Source organism: Arvicola amphibius, chromosome 6 (assembly GCF_903992535.2).
Source record: "Arvicola amphibius chromosome 6, mArvAmp1.2, whole genome shotgun sequence".
Classification (NCBI taxonomy): domain Eukaryota; kingdom Metazoa; phylum Chordata; class Mammalia; order Rodentia; family Cricetidae; genus Arvicola; species Arvicola amphibius.
Window position 1 is genome coordinate 122,924,939 of NC_052052.2, and position 17,955 is coordinate 122,942,893.

General features: G+C 42.6%; 1 protein-coding gene across 3 annotated transcripts; it reads left to right on the forward strand.

Annotated features, from left to right (window-relative positions):
- The first annotated feature begins 5,785 nt into the window (after positions 1-5,785).
- Zscan12 (zinc finger and SCAN domain containing 12) lies at positions 5,786-17,462 on the forward strand. 3 transcript variants are annotated; one of them, XM_038335323.1, is made up of 5 exons: positions 5,824-5,918; positions 6,814-6,979; positions 7,085-7,552; positions 11,818-11,986; positions 13,498-17,462. In XM_038335323.1, the coding sequence occupies exons 3-5, from the start codon at positions 7,148-7,150 to the stop codon at positions 14,403-14,405; spliced, it is 1,482 nt and encodes a 493-aa protein (XP_038191251.1). In that variant the 5' UTR covers positions 5,824-5,918; positions 6,814-6,979; positions 7,085-7,147; the 3' UTR covers positions 14,406-17,462. The 3 variants fall into 3 exon arrangements, with proteins under 3 accessions (XP_038191250.1, XP_038191251.1, XP_038191252.1); XM_038335322.1 differs by lacking the exon at positions 6,814-6,979 and having other exon boundaries at positions 5,786-5,918; XM_038335324.1 differs by lacking the exons at positions 5,824-5,918; positions 6,814-6,979 and adding an exon at positions 5,952-6,201.
- The last annotated feature ends 493 nt before the right edge of the window (positions 17,463-17,955 follow it).

Consider the following 17,955-nt stretch of genomic DNA (forward strand, 5'->3'; position numbering starts at 1 on the left):
CCTGATATTATCCTATATGTTTCTTGTTTTATTATTTTTATTCGTGTCTTCGTATTCTTTACTAATATTTTCTAAATCCCCAGGCCTCTACCCTGGCAAGAGGTATTTTTGTCAAGGCTGATCCCTGACAAATAGACTGTCTTTCCAGGTGGATAAAGACCTTTCCCCTCCCAGTTTCTGTTTTGGGTAACATGCTTGAGAGTGTCTTGCATACCAGACATGGTGGCACACTCCCTTTGTGCTAGTACTGGAAGGCAAAGCCAGGTGGATTACTCCTGGCAACATCAATTTACTTCAGCAAAGATGATGGGCATTGAAGAACCTCCACATGGAGTTTGCTTTTATTGTGGCACAATTAATCACTAGGCAAGAAACTGCTCTTACCTCGACTGCTGGCAGTATGCTTTCCAAATTGGACAAGCAGAACATAAAAGAAGGTGACTGCCAAACTTTGCCAAGAGAAGGTAAGTCAGTCATTCAAAAATTTCTGCTTCACAAAAAGTCTGTCAGATATTCTAGGCCTGTAGGCTGAAGATGGATGCTCCAATATTACAGAGGAACCTTGGGTGACTGTCCAGGCAGCCAGCTGTTTCTGTCATTTCTATAGTTTTGGAAGTTGTTTGCTCTGCACTCCTTGTTTACTCCCACCATAGAAACTAAGAACGATTTTTGAGAAATGATATGCTAGAACTCTCCTCCACTTTGCTTTCTTGGGTCTTTTATGGGGTTAAAGACTAGATAGTTTTAGCTACAGTTTTCCTTGTTACCAAATTCAGAAAAGAAACTCACTCACAAAAGAGGTGTAAATTGTATAAGGGTAAAAGACATAAAAGCTTAAGTTGTTTATGTAAGAAAATGTTTTAGTGCCTAAGAAGATATTTTTAAGTTGGTAATGCAAGTTTTGGTAGAAAGTAGTTTAGGTATAAAACTTTAGACTCACTAACATAGGATAAATAACAGAGTAGTTTCTTTAAATTTGCCAAATACAAATGGACTGGATTTTGTAAATGCAATTCTTACCTGATAATTGTCATTATTACAAACAACTTTTACTGTGTTAGAGTTAAACCTTTCCTTTTTAGTTAGACAAAAGGGGAGGGGAATGTTGTGGAATGTTTATTTACATTGAAAAGATATGCTTTTGCCAAGGATTCTTTTGATTGGTTTAATAAAGAGCGGAATACCTAACAATTAGGCAGGAAAAGGTTAAGAAGGACTTGTGGGGACAGAGAGGAGTCTAGGAAGAAGAAAAGGGAGATACCCTTGAAATGTGGAACAAGTAAGACATATAGAATGGGAAAAGATTAACGTCACTTGCTAGAATGTAGATTAATAAAAATATGGGTTAATTTAAGTTATAAGAGCTAGTAGAACAAGTCTAAGTTAAGGTTGAGATTTTATAATTAATAATAAATCTTTGGGTCATTATTTGTGAGCTGGTAGTCCAAAGAAAAATCTGACTACAGTGGATCTCTATGAGTTCAAAGCCAGCCTGATCTACATGGAGAGTTCAGAGCAGTCAGAGCTACATAATGAGACCCTGTCTTAAAAAAGAATTTTTTTTGCATCCCTCTCCAAACGTTTGCTCAGAATGACAACAGTTCTAAGAAGAGTTGTGGAACAGCATACATATAAAACCATGCACGGCTTCCTGTATCTGAGTCTGTCCATAGACCTTCCCACTGTAGAAACTAAGAGCGATTTCTCAAAAATTCTATTCTAGAACTCTCCTCCACTTTGCTTTCTTGTAGCTTACAAGTCCACCCGGCCCAGATTCTTTCACTCGATTTTTCTGCCCACCCTTTACAAGCTAGAGACCAAGTATTGATAAAAACTGGAAAGAGAACAAATTGGACTGAGTCTGGTGAATGATGTTTTGGTGCTGTTAACCACTAAAAACATGGTTAAGATGGTTGAAAGAGATGAGACACATTAACCCAAATGAAGAAGGCTACTAGCAACAGTGCCCAGAGAAAATGGACAATCTTACCACAAGGAGACCCTTTGAAATTAAGATTAAGAAAGAACTATTTTTAAATCTGTTTATTATTGGGGAAAAGATAATGGGAATCTTAGTGATTAATGTAGTTAAGACACCCCTTCTGCTAACTGCTCAGCCAAATGCCCATCAGTCATACCTTGTAGAAACTTAGAACACCAGCAAGAACCTTCATGGATGTACAGATATTGTGTACTGAGTTTTCCCCCATGGGTCATCTATGGAGCATTTAAAACGACTCTGAAAGGAACCTGGTGGTACTGTGGTGGTTTGAGTGAGGATGGCCCCTATAGGCTCATACATTTGAATGCTTGGTTCCAGTTGGTGAACTGTTCAGGAAGGATTAAAAGGTGTGGCCTTGATGGAGAAAGTGTGTCACTAGGGGTAGGCTTTGAGGTAGCCAGATCCAGTATCTCCTTCTTTCTTCATCTTTCCAATAAGGTGTAAGCTTTTAGCTATTTTCAGCACTATGCCTGCCTGCATGCATGCATGACTGCATACCACCATAATTCCTGCCTTGATGATTATAGATTATGCCTTTGGTGGGCTACTTTTACTAGAAGAAAAAAGTTCTCACTGGAGAGAAAGAACTACTGAAAATTTTCAGGTCTCCACACAAACATCTTGATATAAATACCATAATACATATATACAAACATCTATACACTGAAAATACAATTAAAAACAATAATGGAAAAAAGAGACAGGAAATTGAACAGTTATAGCTATAGGAATAGAGAGATTAGTTTAGTTAAAGGGAAGAATATCCCTGTCTTTTCTAGAAATACAAGCTCTTTTTGACACTTGTCTCATGTCTCTCATGACTCTGTGTTTCCAGTCATGGTGAATACCAATGAATGCTGAGGAGGAATGCTAAGCAAGCCTAGGTAAAGAAAATGTTGTATTATAGTTTCAGAAAAAACCTGCTAAATGTTTTTTGTATATCAAGTATATCAAGGCATAGAATATAGTAGAATCTGACCCAAAGGTTAAAGCAGGAAGTGGGGATAGATACGATGAAGACAGAGATAGGAAACCTTTGCATCTGTTCCAATGACCCACTGAACATGGAAGCATTTTATGGGATCACCAGAATCTCACTCCTGACCCCGTTTTGGTTCTCCATCCTTGGATTTCTATTGAAATAATTCAAACAAGACAAAAAGAGAAGTATAGCAGATAGACAAGTTTACTGTAGAATAGAGGATACCACAATCTCTTTTTTTAAAAAAAAGATATATTTATTTATTATGCATACAGTTTTTTTGTACTGCATGTATGCCTGCACCAGATCTGATTATAGATAGTTGTGAGCCACCATGTGGTTGCTGGGAATTGAACTCAGGACCTCTGGAAGAACAGCCAGTCTTCTTAACTGTTGAGTCATCTCTCCTCCAATAACACAGTCTTAAGAGGTGAGAGTAGACAATACTAAAGAGACCACTGTCTCTACACTGTAGGAAGGCTATTTATAAAGCCTCTAGAACCGACACCCTTTTTTCCTGGGGGTATTTTCCCATTCAGGTGATTGACAGGCTCATTTGGATTGAATCTTATGAAGGGACAATGTTCTCTGGCTATTATCTTCTAAAACTTACACAGCCTTCTGTTTACAACCTTCCTGGTAGTTCCTCAGAAACGTGACTTAGATACTATTCTTTTGACCGGTAACCCTAGTTCTGCAGTTTCAGTTTTTGACTATGAGGGAGGGGTCAATCCCTAATGATGTCAGGCCTGCTAGCATCTAATTAGTAACTAGTGTGGACAGATATTCCTAGGGCGGCGTGGTGGGGGAGGCGGAAGTAGCCATGTTTGTTATCTACAACACTGATTCAATGATTAGAACTTAAATGGTTATGGAGAGTTTTAATGTTGCAGCTACAGAGACAAATTATCTTGTGCTACATTTAGCTCAATGTACAACAATTCATTGTCTACTTCTATGTCTGACTTAATGTCCTTGTGCTTATTAGGGAAATCCCTTTGATATGTACTAACATGTCACCTGGTTCCACTAATCCACAGGTTAAGACTGTTTCAGATAACTATAACCTACATAACTCACATTTCCACCAATTATTTTTAATATGCCTTGATTTATTGTTTTCTTTTGCTCTTGTAAGCTAAATCTATGTTCCACACATATTTTTGCTCCATAATAAACTCTTATTGTTTTTGGAAGTTTCCATTTTTGCTTGTTTGTTTGTTTTTGGTCACTTTCCCCATGTACTAATACTAGCTCCCTAAGATTGAAATGAGATTTTTCCTCCCTCCATAACAGAATGTTCTAGTATGTCATAAGACTATTAATCACTATTCTTTTTCAGGGGTTCTTGACTCTTCTTTATTTTAATTTTTTTTATTTTTATTGAGCTCTACATTTTTCTCTGCTCCCTGCGTTGCCTCTCCCCTCCCCTTTAACCCTCCCCCAAGGTCCCCATGCTCCTAAATTACTCAGAATATCTTGTCTTTTTCTTCTTTCCATAGATTAGATCTATGTATGTCTCTCTTAGTGTCCTCATTGTTGTCTAAGTTTTCTGGGATTGTGATTTGTGAGCTTTTTTTTTCTTTATGTTTAAAAACCACTTATGAGTGAGTACATGTGATACTTGACTTTCTGTGTCTGGGTTATCTCACTCAAAATAATGTTTTCTAACTCCATCCATTTTCCTGTAAAATTCAAGATATCATTATTTTTTTCTGCTGTGTAGTACTCCATTGTGTAAATGTATCACATTTTCCTTTCGGTCAAGGGGCATTTAGGTTGTTTCTAGCTTCAAACAATGCTGCTATGAACATAGTTGAGTACATGTCCTTGTGGCATGATTGAGCATCCTTTGGATATGTACCCAAAAGTGGTATTACTGGGTCTCGAGGAAGGTTATTTCCTAACTTTCTGAGAAATCACCACATTGACATCAAAAGGGGTCGTACCAGCTTGCATTCCCACCAGCAATGCAGAAGTGTTCCCTTTTCCCCACAACCTCTCCAGCATAAGTTGTCATCAGTGTTTCTGATCTTGGCCATTCTTACAGGTGTAAGATGGAATCTCACAGATGTTTTGATTTGCATTTCTCTGATAAGTAAGGATATTGAAAATTTCCTTAAGTGTCTTTCAGCCATTTTAGATTCCTCTGTTGAGAGTTCTCTGTTTAGGTCTGTACTCCATTCTTCATTTTAATTTAAACATAGTCTTTAAATTTTAGAAAAACATTTGTTTTTTTTGAATATCATATTTAAGAAGCGTTGACTACTTTGTTGAGTTTTTCTAGCCTAGAAAAGCATATTGCTATTTAAGTTCATATTTGGCCTTTTAAAGTGTTTTAAAGTTTCTCCCAAGCAAATGTGGCACATTTCTTGGTCTTGAGTATTTTTTTTTACTGCTGTTTGTGTGGCTGTGGCCTTTTCATTCACCATCATATATATGAAAGCTGATTTTAGTGTTGTTTATATCCTAACTTACTAAGTTATCCTTTTAGTATTTTTTGCAATTGACCATCGTGGTTTTTCAAGTTTATGATCATATTACCAGTATATTAAAAAACCATCATTTTTTAAAATGATGAATCATTGAAAAGGTGGTCAAAACCCCATAGACTGGATTTGAGGAGCCCATCCACGCGGAGAAGCATAGCTGTGTCGGGACGGGTCCGGGATAACAACTCATTAAAGCATCATTAATCTCAGAGATACTGAAACACAAACCGGAGTTCCCTTCTTCCCTATTGGGTAGACAAGCCCAGCCTTCCCGCGCAGGCGCGGGGGACAAACCACAGAGTAGAACACCAGGGCTCGGTAGAGTGGCTCTGGGCGTGCGCGCCATCGCGTCGGCTTCGCCGTTCCGGCATCCCTGGCCGTCTTCGAGGGCTTCCGGTTCCAGCGCGGTCTGGGTTCCCCGTCTTTACTCAGGAGCTCCTAGGTGAGCGAGCTGCTGCTCCCGGCTGGTGGGAGGGCTCGGGTTGGATGACGAGGTGTGGGGGAAGGCCTTCCTGGCACGGTGTGACCGCCTATGCGGACGCCTGGGGCGCACAACCGGCCGGGACCTAGGAACGCAGCGGAACTTAGATTTACAATCACAGAACTGGAGGGGCAGAAGGAAGGCAGAGTACCCTCCAACCTTTAACCTTTATGAATGATCACATCCCGGCAAAAGCCAGTTTGTGACTGGTCTGTGTCTATGATTTTATCCCACTAGGCATCAGGTATACTCAACAGTTTCAAAAGCAGCGAGTCGTGGGTACCCTCGTTGTCTCCTCTTCATTCGTTCAGTTATTTTTGTGGTACTAGTATTAAACCTCGCTGATGGTAGGCAGCACTTGCCCTTCCCCAACGCTGTCTAAAGGTTTTATTTCAGATCGTTGTGTCTTACTTTAGTAGTAAGTGGAGATTGGTATACCCAGATCCGCGGAGTCCCCCAGACACCAACAAAGAGACCGAGTCCCGTATGTAAAAACAAAGACCCTTTATTCTTACACAAGTTCGCGGACTCGGACTCTCCGTGTGCCCAACGTACTGGCGCATTCGGAGAGCCCTGAGCACAGTTAGGGTGCAGTTTTTATATAATAGCAGAGGGATTTTTAAAATTCAGGACCCCTATTTGGCTGACATTTGTCTAGGGGGTGTACTGGTGAAAAGCGATGGGTGTGTGCTGGCAGGTGATCCTAGCAACAATGGTTGTTGGAACATTAGGAATTTCCTTAGGGTCGTCTGTTTCTGGGTGGAGCATGGGTGGTCTCAATTCGTAGTCTTTCTTGGAACCAGCTATTGTCATAGGGTAAACTGAGACTCACGCCTATCTTCCTGTTGGTGTACAGGGCTTGTCTTGGCGGGTGTGTACCAAGCTGCCCTGGGTCCTACAGCGATGTTTCTTATCTAAAATCATAACAGCCTTACTCTCCGAAGTCCTAAAACAACTTGGCATCTTTTTCACGTTTGTCTATTTTTGTGAAAGTACATGTACTTCCGCTTCCGCCAATAACAGTAAGTTAACTGGAGGGCAGGCTTTCAACTGTCACCCCTCTACTCTTAAAATATGCAATATTTGCTTATGATAGTTTGTGTTGATAATGATGGCTTATTCCTTAGGTCCACTCCGTAAGGAAATTTACAAGGGAGTTACTGAGATCCTGGTAAATCTTTTGTATAGCTATGATGGCTTCTACTGGTGATACCGAGATCTCTAAGAACCAGGATGGAGTTTTGGGAATAAAGATGGAGGAAGAGTGTAAGTATACCGCCAGGCAGGATTGGAGCCCGCAAAAGAACACTTATAACAGAGAAGTCTTCCGAAAGTTCTTCAGACAGTTTAGCTACCAGGAAACATCTGGACCCCGGGAGGCTTTGGACCGACTCCGGGAACTTTGCCGTCAGTGGCTGAGACCTGATACTCACACCAAGGAGCAGATCCTGGAGCTGCTGGTGCTGGAGCAGTTCCTGACCATCCTGCCGGAGGAGCTGCAGGCCTGGGTGCAGGAGCAGAACCCCGAAAGTGCTGAGGAGGTGGTGACTGTGCTGGAGGATTTAGAGAGAGAGCTTGATGAGCTAGGGTACCGGGTAAGAAAATAAATACATGGTTTCTGTTTCCTAAAATTCGTTGTGGATTTGTAGGCCAAAGTGAATTATATACCATGATTTCCCAAAGCACATTGACACTGCGATGGATCCAAAAGGGACTGTGGTTTCATGGGAATTTAGGGTCGAATTTGTATGTTACAAGCCTTGAGCTCTCCTCCTTACAGGTGTGCACCACCACTCCTGTCTGGTCTTAGCTTATTGATACCTTTTCATCAGAGGGATTGTATATTTCTGTGCTAAGCTACACAATCCTTTCTGATGAATACGCTGCTTGGTTCAAACACAAGTTTTATACTACAGAGAGAAGCTACCAGAAGGTGATAGAAGGAGAGGGCATTAGAGAGATGGTGGGACGAAGGTGGAGAGCAGCCTTCTGTAAAGGGTATTATGTAATGTAAAACAAGTAATGAAGCAATAAGGTTTTTTTTTTTTCTTAAAATATTTATTTATTTATTTATTTATTATTTATACAGTATTCTGTCTGTATGCCTGCACGCCAGAAGAGGGCACCAGACCCCATTAGAGATGGTTGTGAGCCACCATGTGGTTGCTGGGAATCAAACTCAGGACCTTTGGAAGAGCAGGCAATGCTCTTAACCTCTGAGCCATCTCTCCAGCCCTGAAGCAATAAGGTTTTGAGCTGGGCAGGAGCACATGTGCTTTTGTCAGCTAGCACCCAGAAGGGGGTGGAAGCAGGGGATTCACAGTTTGATTGGGCTACATAGCAAGACCCTATCTCAAAAATACGAAGACTGGGGGTGTAACTCAGTGCTAGAGGACTTGCTCAGTATGCACAAGGTCCTGTGCTTCATCCCCAGAACTGTGGTAGCTGTGTACATGGTGATGGGGCTGTTAATATTCCCTAGCGGAAACACTGGGGAGGATAGCAGCTGTTACTCCCTCTCCTCCCACACCCACCAAGCTGTTAGTGGACAGCAGGGCTCCAGTGCTGCCGATGTGATGAACTCCTCGCCAGGCTAGGGCGGGACTTGGCATCCTGGTCTCGGTAAGAAACCCCTCCCCTGGACTGTACGCAAGCTCAAGGAACTCATTGATTGGCCAAGTGAGACTTAGATGGGATCTTTATTTGGTCTGTCCTATCTGGAGCGAATGGAAGCTGGCTCACATCCCCCCAGGAAAAGCCATATATCCTATAGCCACTGTCCTGATTCTGCATTAAACAGTTAAAAGATGGAAAAAAAAATCAAAATCGCTATCCTGAATGAATGACAAATGGGAGCAGCGTGGAAAGCTAGATGGCGGGACCAGGGCGGGCAGGACACGTTGTGGAGAATGGAGAGTTAGATGGGAGGGCCACGCGGGCAGGACACGTTTGTGGTATAGAAAGCCCATCTCTGTGGGAAAGGTGAAGTTTGTGTAGAAAAGTTGAGATACAGAGTTCATGACATAGACCATCAACGTTTTGGCTTAAATTTTCTTCTAGTACAAAGGCTCCATATCTTTTTTCCACCATCTAAGTGAGCTATAAAAATTATGTAAAAGAGGCAGAAGAGAGAATCTTGCCTTTCTTATTTTTGTCTTAACTATGACAAGACTAGTTTTCAACCAGTGGTAATTTCTAGCCATAGAGGACATGTGGAAATTTCTTTGAAAAATTTTGGCTGTTGTAACCTTGGAGAGCAGATATGATTCTACGCATTTTAAAGCATACAAACCAGCCTCAGACAGCAATAATGACCTTATTGAGAGTGTGTCAGAAAAGCTGAACTTAAGAAATCTCAGTATGAAGAGCATGATCTTGTGAAATAAATGAAATGTAACCTGGCATTCGGATATAAAAGAGATTGAAGAGAGAAAAGGAGCTTGTGGCAAAAAGTTTGAAACAGGGTCATGAAATCATAGCTCCAAAGTACAAGTGTGACTTGGATAAGAATGAGTGGAAATGATCACAGTTAGGATCTATAAAGAAGGCTCGAGGGCCAGACATTGTGGCTCATGCCTATAGGCCCAGGTCAGTCACTATAGTGTTTGCCTTGTAAGCACAAAGGTAGGTGTTTGATCCCCAGAATCTACATAGAAACTGCTGGACATGGAGGCCCACATCTTCAGTCTAGTGTTAGAACACAGAGAAAGGCAGTTCCTTCCCTAGGGCTCATTAACCAGCCAGCCTATCCTACTTGCATTTCAGGCCGGTGACAGACCTGTCAGGGACCAGCCTAGACAAAAATACCTCTTACCAGGGTAGAGGTGTTATTTATTTAGAAATATAGTAAAGAATATGAAGACATGAATGAAAATAATAAAACGGAGAAACATATAGGATAGTATCGGGAGGGAGTTCCACTGAGTACTGAAATTCACCTGCATTTAATTACCAATTGCTTTAAATACTCCTGGCCCCAAAAGGCAGGAGTAAGACAAAAAAACTACATTAATGTGATGCTTGGAAATAAACAGACCAATTGAAGGTCGCGGGCTACAATCAGTTAAACATTCTGTTGCTAGAACAAAACAAGTCACACTCGATACCCTAGACCAAAACATTCTGTAGGCAAACCACTCCCTGTGTGGAATCCAAAGTTATCTCAAGGGAACTGGACCCTTAGTCCTATCCTTAGACTTTTGTTTGAGGTAGAAATCTTCTCTATTCCTGAAGTACAAGAGCTGGCTATTAGCCACACCTGTTGACAATAATCTTGCACAAGCAGAACTCTCTGAGCTACTTCTAGGTGGGACCTTTGTTTGAGGTGGAAACACAGTAACCTTGAAGTGGTAAGTTCCTACTCTGACCTTTGGTCAGTGTGGAAATAGACTCACATTTTTGGGCCTCCACACAGACCTTGTATTAAAAATTAAGTAGATTGTTCCAGAGGACTCATTGACAAGCCAGTGTAGTCCTCTTGGTGAGTGGTCAGTCAGTGAGAGACACTATCTTTAAAAAAAAGTGAGTAACACCTTAAGATCAACACCTGAGGTGTCTGATACACACACACACACACACACACACAGAGAGAGAGAGAGACAGAGAGAGAGAGAGAGAGAGACAGAGAGACAGAGAGAGAGAGAGAGAGAGAGAGAGAGAGAGAGAGAGAGAGAGAGAGAGAGAGAGAGAGAGAGAGAGAGAGAGAGAAGGGAAATTAATCTCAGTAGTCAGGTAGAAGAGGCAGTAAGGTAAGGCAATCAAAGGCAGTCTAGGCTACATTCTGACATGGGAGGTTCTGTGTCAATGGAGGTATCCTTACTGAAGAATCTGTTGTAGACTCTGCACTCGGGGCTTAAAGCTTGTAAGAGAACTGTGATACAGACACTTCTGGCAGAGTTGAAGATTGTAGGTGGCCACTCTGCAGTAATGAAATACCAGTTTTCTGTCACACACCATCCAAGACCCTTGGGTGCAGCAGTGAATGTCATATGCAAGTTACTGTTCTTATATAGAGTCTAGTCTCCTGAGAAGAGATAGAGGGAAAAAGATTCCACAGATGTAAAGATGTCGGGTGTTGATAATCTACGGAAAACAATAGAGAAAAAGAATAATGAAGGAATTGAGGGCTGTACCATTCAATAGACAGGCCACAGAGTGGTCAACAGAGGAAGGCCTATTGTGTAGGCCTTAAGTGTTGCTAGTATGCTAGAGTGGAGATGAATTATTAGAGAAGATGAAAGAATTAAGAAATTATATCATGTAGAGCCTTGCAGACCATTATAAAGAATTTAGACTTTGGTAGATGGAAAGTCAGTTCCTAGCTTGAGCAGAAAAGAAATATAAACTAAATTTTAAAACAAGCACTCTGTATTGTAAATACAAAAATTTCTAAAATAAGGACTCAGTATATTCTACAGTGATGGTAGGTGGAAATCATTTTGGGAAGTTGTGCCGATTTACTAGAAGGACAGACAGTTGGAAGTCATGTGACATGGATACCGGGAACCCCAAATCCCGATCCTCTGAACAGCAGCAAATGTTCTCAACTACCGAGCATTTTCTCCAGCTGCTTCTACCTAAATCTTCTTTCCTCCTCTCTGCCTTCTTTTTTATCTCTTTTCACTTCTTTCCCGGCTTTATTTCTTGAGCATTAGACAATTAACAAAATGTAGCTGTAGTGGGGAAAGGAAGGTTCCCTGGAGAGGGTGACATTTTAAAATGATCTTAAAAAAATGAGTAGGACTGAGGCGGGCTGAAGGCTGTGGAAAAGTCCTTTCGGGCTTGAGCAGGCCAGGTGCCAACGCTATGAACACTGTACTCTTGTTTGCTGTTATTAGAGTACATCTCTCTTCTCCCTCAGGCCTCAGTGCAAACTGAAGAACAGAAAGCGTTTTTGCAGGAGACGAAGACTTTAGGAGCAGAGCCAGAGGCAGAGCCAGAGCCAGAGCCAGAACCCAGCGCATCCCATCAACTTGTGAAAGCCAGGCTGAAGTGTGAACCTGCAGAATGGGAAGCCCCAGAGGAGCAAGGTAAAGGAGAAAGGCGCAGATGGGAAAGCAGAGCTAAGATGGGGCCTGAGGGCTTGTTTGTACTTCCCGCCATTCTTCTCAGTAAAGTCAGGAGGGCCTGTCCGGAAATCTGGTGCTCGTGTGTAGACTTCCAGACGTCATGGTTTGTCACTTTACTCTTCCTTCCCTTCCCCCATCTTCCTTTAAACCCAGAACCGCATGCATGCCCGACTGCTGTAGCTCTCGAAGGCACATCCACAGCCCCCTTTCTTCTTAAAATTGATACTTTTCTAAATTCTGGCTTTATTTTATTTAGCTTTACTTAATTTCATTCTTCTGATAGTTGTAATCCTTTGTTCTGACCTCTGCTATTTGTAGACAGTATTTTTGTCTTCCACTTGGACTGAATCCTTAGTCCTTTTAGTAACTGGGTCTTGCTCCATGCTGTCTGTAGCTATCAAGTAGTCTGTGAGAAAAGGAAGTATTTATCTGTGAATGAAGGAGCAGTAAGGAGAACGTGCCAGAAATGTTAAAGAAGGCAAATAGATGGGACTTACTGTCTTCTTCATCCTTGCTTCCCCTGGTTTTTATGGTTTTAAAAGAAGGATTTATAAAAATTATTCAATAAAAAAAGTTTGTGCCGTTAATTCATCTAGTTTTCTCCCCCCACTGAAGTAAATTGTCACTGTTTTTGGTTTCTTATGTGCCCTTCTAGAGACTTTTTATAGTAAACATTTTCTTCTCCTTTACATTACGGTGGTAGACGCTTGTGTTTTTTATTTCTTAACAGCTGCTTAGTATTAAAACGCATAGACAAACCACGAAGCAGATTAGTCAGCTGCTAATTTATCTTTGGTGTTTTGTTATAACAAATAGTTCTATAATAGATAACATAGTCCTCTCTGTAGTACTCCGTGTCAGAAGTTATAAACGTAGATGTGACATTGCTCTCCCCAACACTCTGGATGAACTCACAGCAGCAGTGTGTGCCCATTTTGTGAGTACAGTGTACTGCCAAACTAGATGAACTCGGTGAGTGAAAATTACACCTCGGGCTGATGCGCTGGCTCCAGAGTCCTTGCTATGCAAAGCTGACCCCCTGAGTTTATCCCCAGACTCCACAAGAGGTGAGAACTAACTTCCAAAAGTTGTCTTTTGACCTCTACACACGTGCCGTGGCATGTGCACACTCACACATAAAATAATAAAAGGTTTTTAAAAATTATATCTGTGCTGTGTAACTCATCTTTGCCTGATTCTGGAGCAGCTTCTCTCCCTGTGGTAAGGGCTGTGTCTCCTCTTTTAGAAACTGTAGTTTCCCTTTGCCTCGTTTTCTGTTGAGTTATCTTCTTACTTGTTTGTGGAGTGCTTTTTCACTTGGATCATCTTATATCCTAACACAGTTTTACAGTTTGTAGTAGAAACTCTGAGGTCTTTCGTGAATTTCATTTGAATAATTTGCTGTTGCTGGTTTCATGAGCTACCGTTTACTGCCCCTGGAGAGTGGGTAACACGCAGGCTCCTTTTTGCAGTTTCAGGCGTTGAGACTGGAAATGAGTCCAGGAATATAACTCTAAAGGAAGACCTTTGTGAAGGAATGGAAGCTGAACAGAATACCTCCAGTGGATTAGCAAAGGATGCACTTCAGTGTGAGGAAATCCGTGACCCTGGAGAAGAACCTTCTGGTGCTTCCAGTGAGGACAACCGGCCTCTGCCTAATGAAAATGGGACAGACTTGCCTGAGAACTTAGACCATGTTAAAGACCAGAACGTCTGTCCAGGGCGGAAATTGTATGGATGTGAGGACTGCGGGAAAACTTACAGTCAGCACTCACGCCTCCTCGAACATAAAAGCGTCCACACTGGAGACAAGCCCTACCGATGTGAAGTATGCGGGAAAACCTTCCGGTGGAAGACTGTGCTTATTCGACACAAGGTGGTGCACACCGGAGAGAAACCATACAAGTGTAATGAATGTGGCCGGGCCTTTGGCCAGTGGTCAGTTCTTAACCAACATCAGAGGCTTCACTCAGGAGAAAAGCACTACCACTGCAATGAGTGTGGCAAAGCCTTTTGCCAGAAAGCAGGCCTCTTTCACCATCTCAAGAGCCACAAAAGGAACAAACCTTACCAGTGTCTAAAGTGCAGTAAAAGTTTCAATCGCCGGTCCACACTCACTCAGCACCAAGGAGTTCACACTGGTGCGAAACCCTATGAGTGCAGCGAATGTGGCAGGGCTTTTGTGTATAACTCCTCTCTGGTTAGCCATCAGGAAACGCACCACAAGGAGAAAGCTCTCGCTCAAAGGGGTCCTTCTCGGCGTCAGAGAAGCCGCACCAGGGAGAAGCCCTACACACGCGATGTCTGTGGAAAAGCCTTTGTTCAAAAATCAAGTCTTACCGAACATGAGCAAATTCATGCTGGAGAGAGACCCTATTAATGTGCTGAGTGTGGGAAGGCCTTTATTCGAAGGGCAGTCCTCATGAAACATCTGGGAATCCGCTGTGGGAGGCTCCACAGGTGTGCTGAGTGTGAGACTGCCTTCCCGGGAAGCACCGGCTTCATTCAACATCAGGGAATCCATAGGTGCGCTGAGTGCGGCAAGACCTTCAGACAGAGGTCAGACCTTAGTAAGCCCAGAGAATTTATGGTAGAAGTTACCCTCTGAGGGTAACAAGTGTGGGGAATTGTCCAGGCCGAGCTCAGCTCCTGCTCATCAGACTGCTCACAAAGGAGCAGGAACTCTTTCTGTGCCGTGACTGCAGGGCAGCCATCTCCCAGCGTGCAGGACGATGAGGAAGACTGTATTTGTACTGCTTTGTGGCCGCACTTCAGCCCTTGGTACTGTAAGAAGACCATAAATACTTGATGGCATCCACTGTGTCCTGCTCATTGTGTGGATGATGAAGGAAAGAAGTCTTATCAGCAGATTTCTTAGAGCCCAGCCAGGGATATGAAAATCTGCCATAGTTAAAAAGAAAGACAGTGGATTGATGCTCAGTGTGTTTTAGAATTAAAATAGGAGAAAGTAAGTATCGCAAATTCTGAAGAACAGATTATTTGTACACCTGGTCAGGGAAGAGTTCCTGAAAGATTTTATTGAAAATAAGGGTATGACGGATTGACTTGTAGGCAGAAGGGAGGAAACACATGTAGGTAAAACAGAGGTGAGCAGAAGCAAGAATTTGGGTGGTTCGGAAGCATCAGTGATGAGATAGCCATTCTACTAGAGAGCTGACTTTAAGAGCTGAACCGATGGGTATTAGTTGGAAGTAGCTTGGGGATAGAGTAGGGGAGTTCCAGTGCTAGGAATGCTAGCCAACACTTGGCAGTGCTTTGACACAGAACACTCTTCTCTTCATCTCTAAAATAGCTCTAAGTACAAGTGCATTTTAGGAGTGATGTGGTTGTACATGCTTGTCTATCTCAGCACTTGTGATGCTGAGACAGGAGGATTAGGTTTCTTAGGGAATTCAAGGCCAGACTGAACTACATGAGACCTCATGAAAAAGAAAAGAGGATACTAGGGGTTGGAAAGGTAGCTCAGCAGATATGAGCGCTTGTTGCTCTTGCAGAAGATTCTGATCTGGTTCCCATCACCCATATGGTGGCTCAAAACCACCCATAATTCCACCTCTTCTGACCTCTGTGGAACACAAGCCACACAGGTGGTGCACATGCATACATGCAGGCAAAACACTCCTACCCATAGAAACCTAGTTCTTGGGACTGGCTTCTCAGCCTGTCTATTATGCCTGTGAAACTCCGATGTGGTTGGACATCAGCATCACCTGGGCATCATGTATTTAAAATGCCTGTGCGTACTGAATGAGGCCCTGGGTTCAATCCCCAAAGCTTCGAAGATCAGACTCAAAATAGAGTGGAATGTGGCTAGGTAAAGCCAGATTGGCAACCCAGACTAAGGGTCAACTGGAGGACATGACAGATGGGAAGTGTGTGATGGGGTGCCCAGTTCATGACACAGTGAGCAGAGAGCTGTGTGATAGCCCCGAGAACATCTTTTTGTAGTTATGTAGCCCAGGGTGGTCTCAGGTTTTTGATAGCCCTCCTACCTCAGCCTTCTAAGTGCTAGGATTACGGCTCTGAGCTGTGAACCTGATTCCCTCTGCATCTTAATGTAGATTTTGAAATGCACAGCAGGAAGCTGGGAGGAATGGAAGAACAAAATGGGTTCAAGGCAGAAGTAATGCAGCCAGTAATCCAACAGTCAAGAAGTAGCTGCTCAGGTTGTCTGGCTTCTTGTTTTATAATGAATTCACTTTGAGGCATTTCACGGTGAAGCAATGCACATGTGGTTGGGCGGAGCCGAGTCTCTGAAGCCGTGGAAAGACATAATCGTAAACACAGGCAGAGTTTGGATTCCATTTACTCAAAGTCACGCCGTGCACGGTCAGATCAGGTTTGAACACAAGCAGCTGTGTTCCAGATCATATACTTTTAAGTTCTTACACATGGTGCTTATTTTAGTTGGACAAACTTGCATTGCAGTGGTATTCAGGACCCTGCATAATTTTTTTACAGACAGTTTCAGCTCCTTTTAGCCTAAGTAGGAAAGCCCAGACCCTCTTCCGAACACCTCAGTATTCTGGTATCATTGTCTCTCCACAGTAAATCTTGTGCAATTTGGCCAGTGTCCCATAAGTGTCAGCCCCAGTGGTAATCAGGACAGGGAAGATTTGCAGAAGACCGCCTACCTCAAAAGTGAGCCCTCATTTAAGGATCAGCTTTCATCCTAAAACCGTAATTCAGACTCTGCCTTCCTATCAAGAGACCGGGGATATCTGACTGTCTTCTCAATACACATCATATTTAGAGAGGTAGCTCAAAAGGCATTGACTCAGCACGTCTGTTGTTAACGAGGACTCTTATACTGTAGCCCTGGCTGGAAGGGAGCCTGGTGGCATAACTGTCACCCCAGCAATCAGGAGGCTGAGGCATGAGGATCTTTGAACTCAGTAGTGTGGGACTAGTCTGGACAACAGGTTCTGTCTCACAGCAGGAAGATAGAAAGTATATTCTATAAAATGGCCCCTGGGAAGCAGCAGTTGTAGAGCGGCTTGCTTAATCTTGGATTTGTTTTTTGGCCCTGTAAAGAACGTTTTCATTTGCTCCAGTTTTTCCTCTTAGAGTTCAGAAGGTGCTCTGTTAATTCTGGAGGCCACAAATCCTAGGGTAGGTTATTCCACCCTGGGAATAACCACGTGCTAACTTTTACTTGAATCTCTTTCCAGCTTCTATCCCCAATTGAAAGTTCTCATACTATAACCCCTTCAAAAACTCATTTTACTAGTTTTTCATATCTCTTCCAAATGTACTTCAGAATGATTGGTAAGGCAATCTTGCACATTTTTGTAGGTTTATACTGTTTCTGTATATATTGTATAAACAGTTTATATTTGTGAATTTTTATTGTAGCACAATTAATAAAAACCCAGAGACAGATATTGGGGTTCAACCTGAAGGTCAGAAAAGCAAAACAGCCAGCCACTAGCTCTTATCTCTACCTCAGTACAAAATGGTGATCTTGCCTCCAGGAATTCTCAAAATGAGACTGACCAAGAGCTGTCTCCTCCCATCTTATATTCCTCTCTAGTGCTGGGTTTAAAGACATGCACCAGTACCACCTACCTGGTTTCTATGCCAAACTAGTGTGGCTACTGGGATTAAAGGTGTGTGTTACCACTGCGTGGTCTATAAGGCTGACCAGGGTGACTTTTTACTCTCTGATCTTCAAGCAAGCTTTATTTGTTAAAATAAAAATGAAATATCACTACCCCCTCCCCTTGGGGTTCAGGGAATCCCCTGGAAGAGGAGTCAGAAAGCCAGAGGGGATGGAGGCCACTAAGGAAAGAAGACCTTGAAGACAGCAGGGCTGGTGCACATATGAACTCGGAGACTATGGCAGTCTGCACAGGGGCTGCATGGGTCTGCACCAAATGGGTTCCTAGAGTTGAAAGGAGAACTGGACA

Bases quoted from the DNA above. Each gene is read 5' to 3' on its own strand.
- Zscan12 (XM_038335322.1), top strand. From the start codon at position 7,148: ATGATGGCTTCTACTGGTGATACCGAGATCTCTAAGAACCAGGATGGA. The intron at 7,553-11,817 runs GTAAGAAAATAA...CTTCTCCCTCAG, and splicing joins TTGATGAGCTAGGGTACCGG to GCCTCAGTGCAAACTGAAGA. The intron at 11,987-13,497 runs GTAAAGGAGAAA...TCCTTTTTGCAG, and splicing joins GGAAGCCCCAGAGGAGCAAG to TTTCAGGCGTTGAGACTGGA.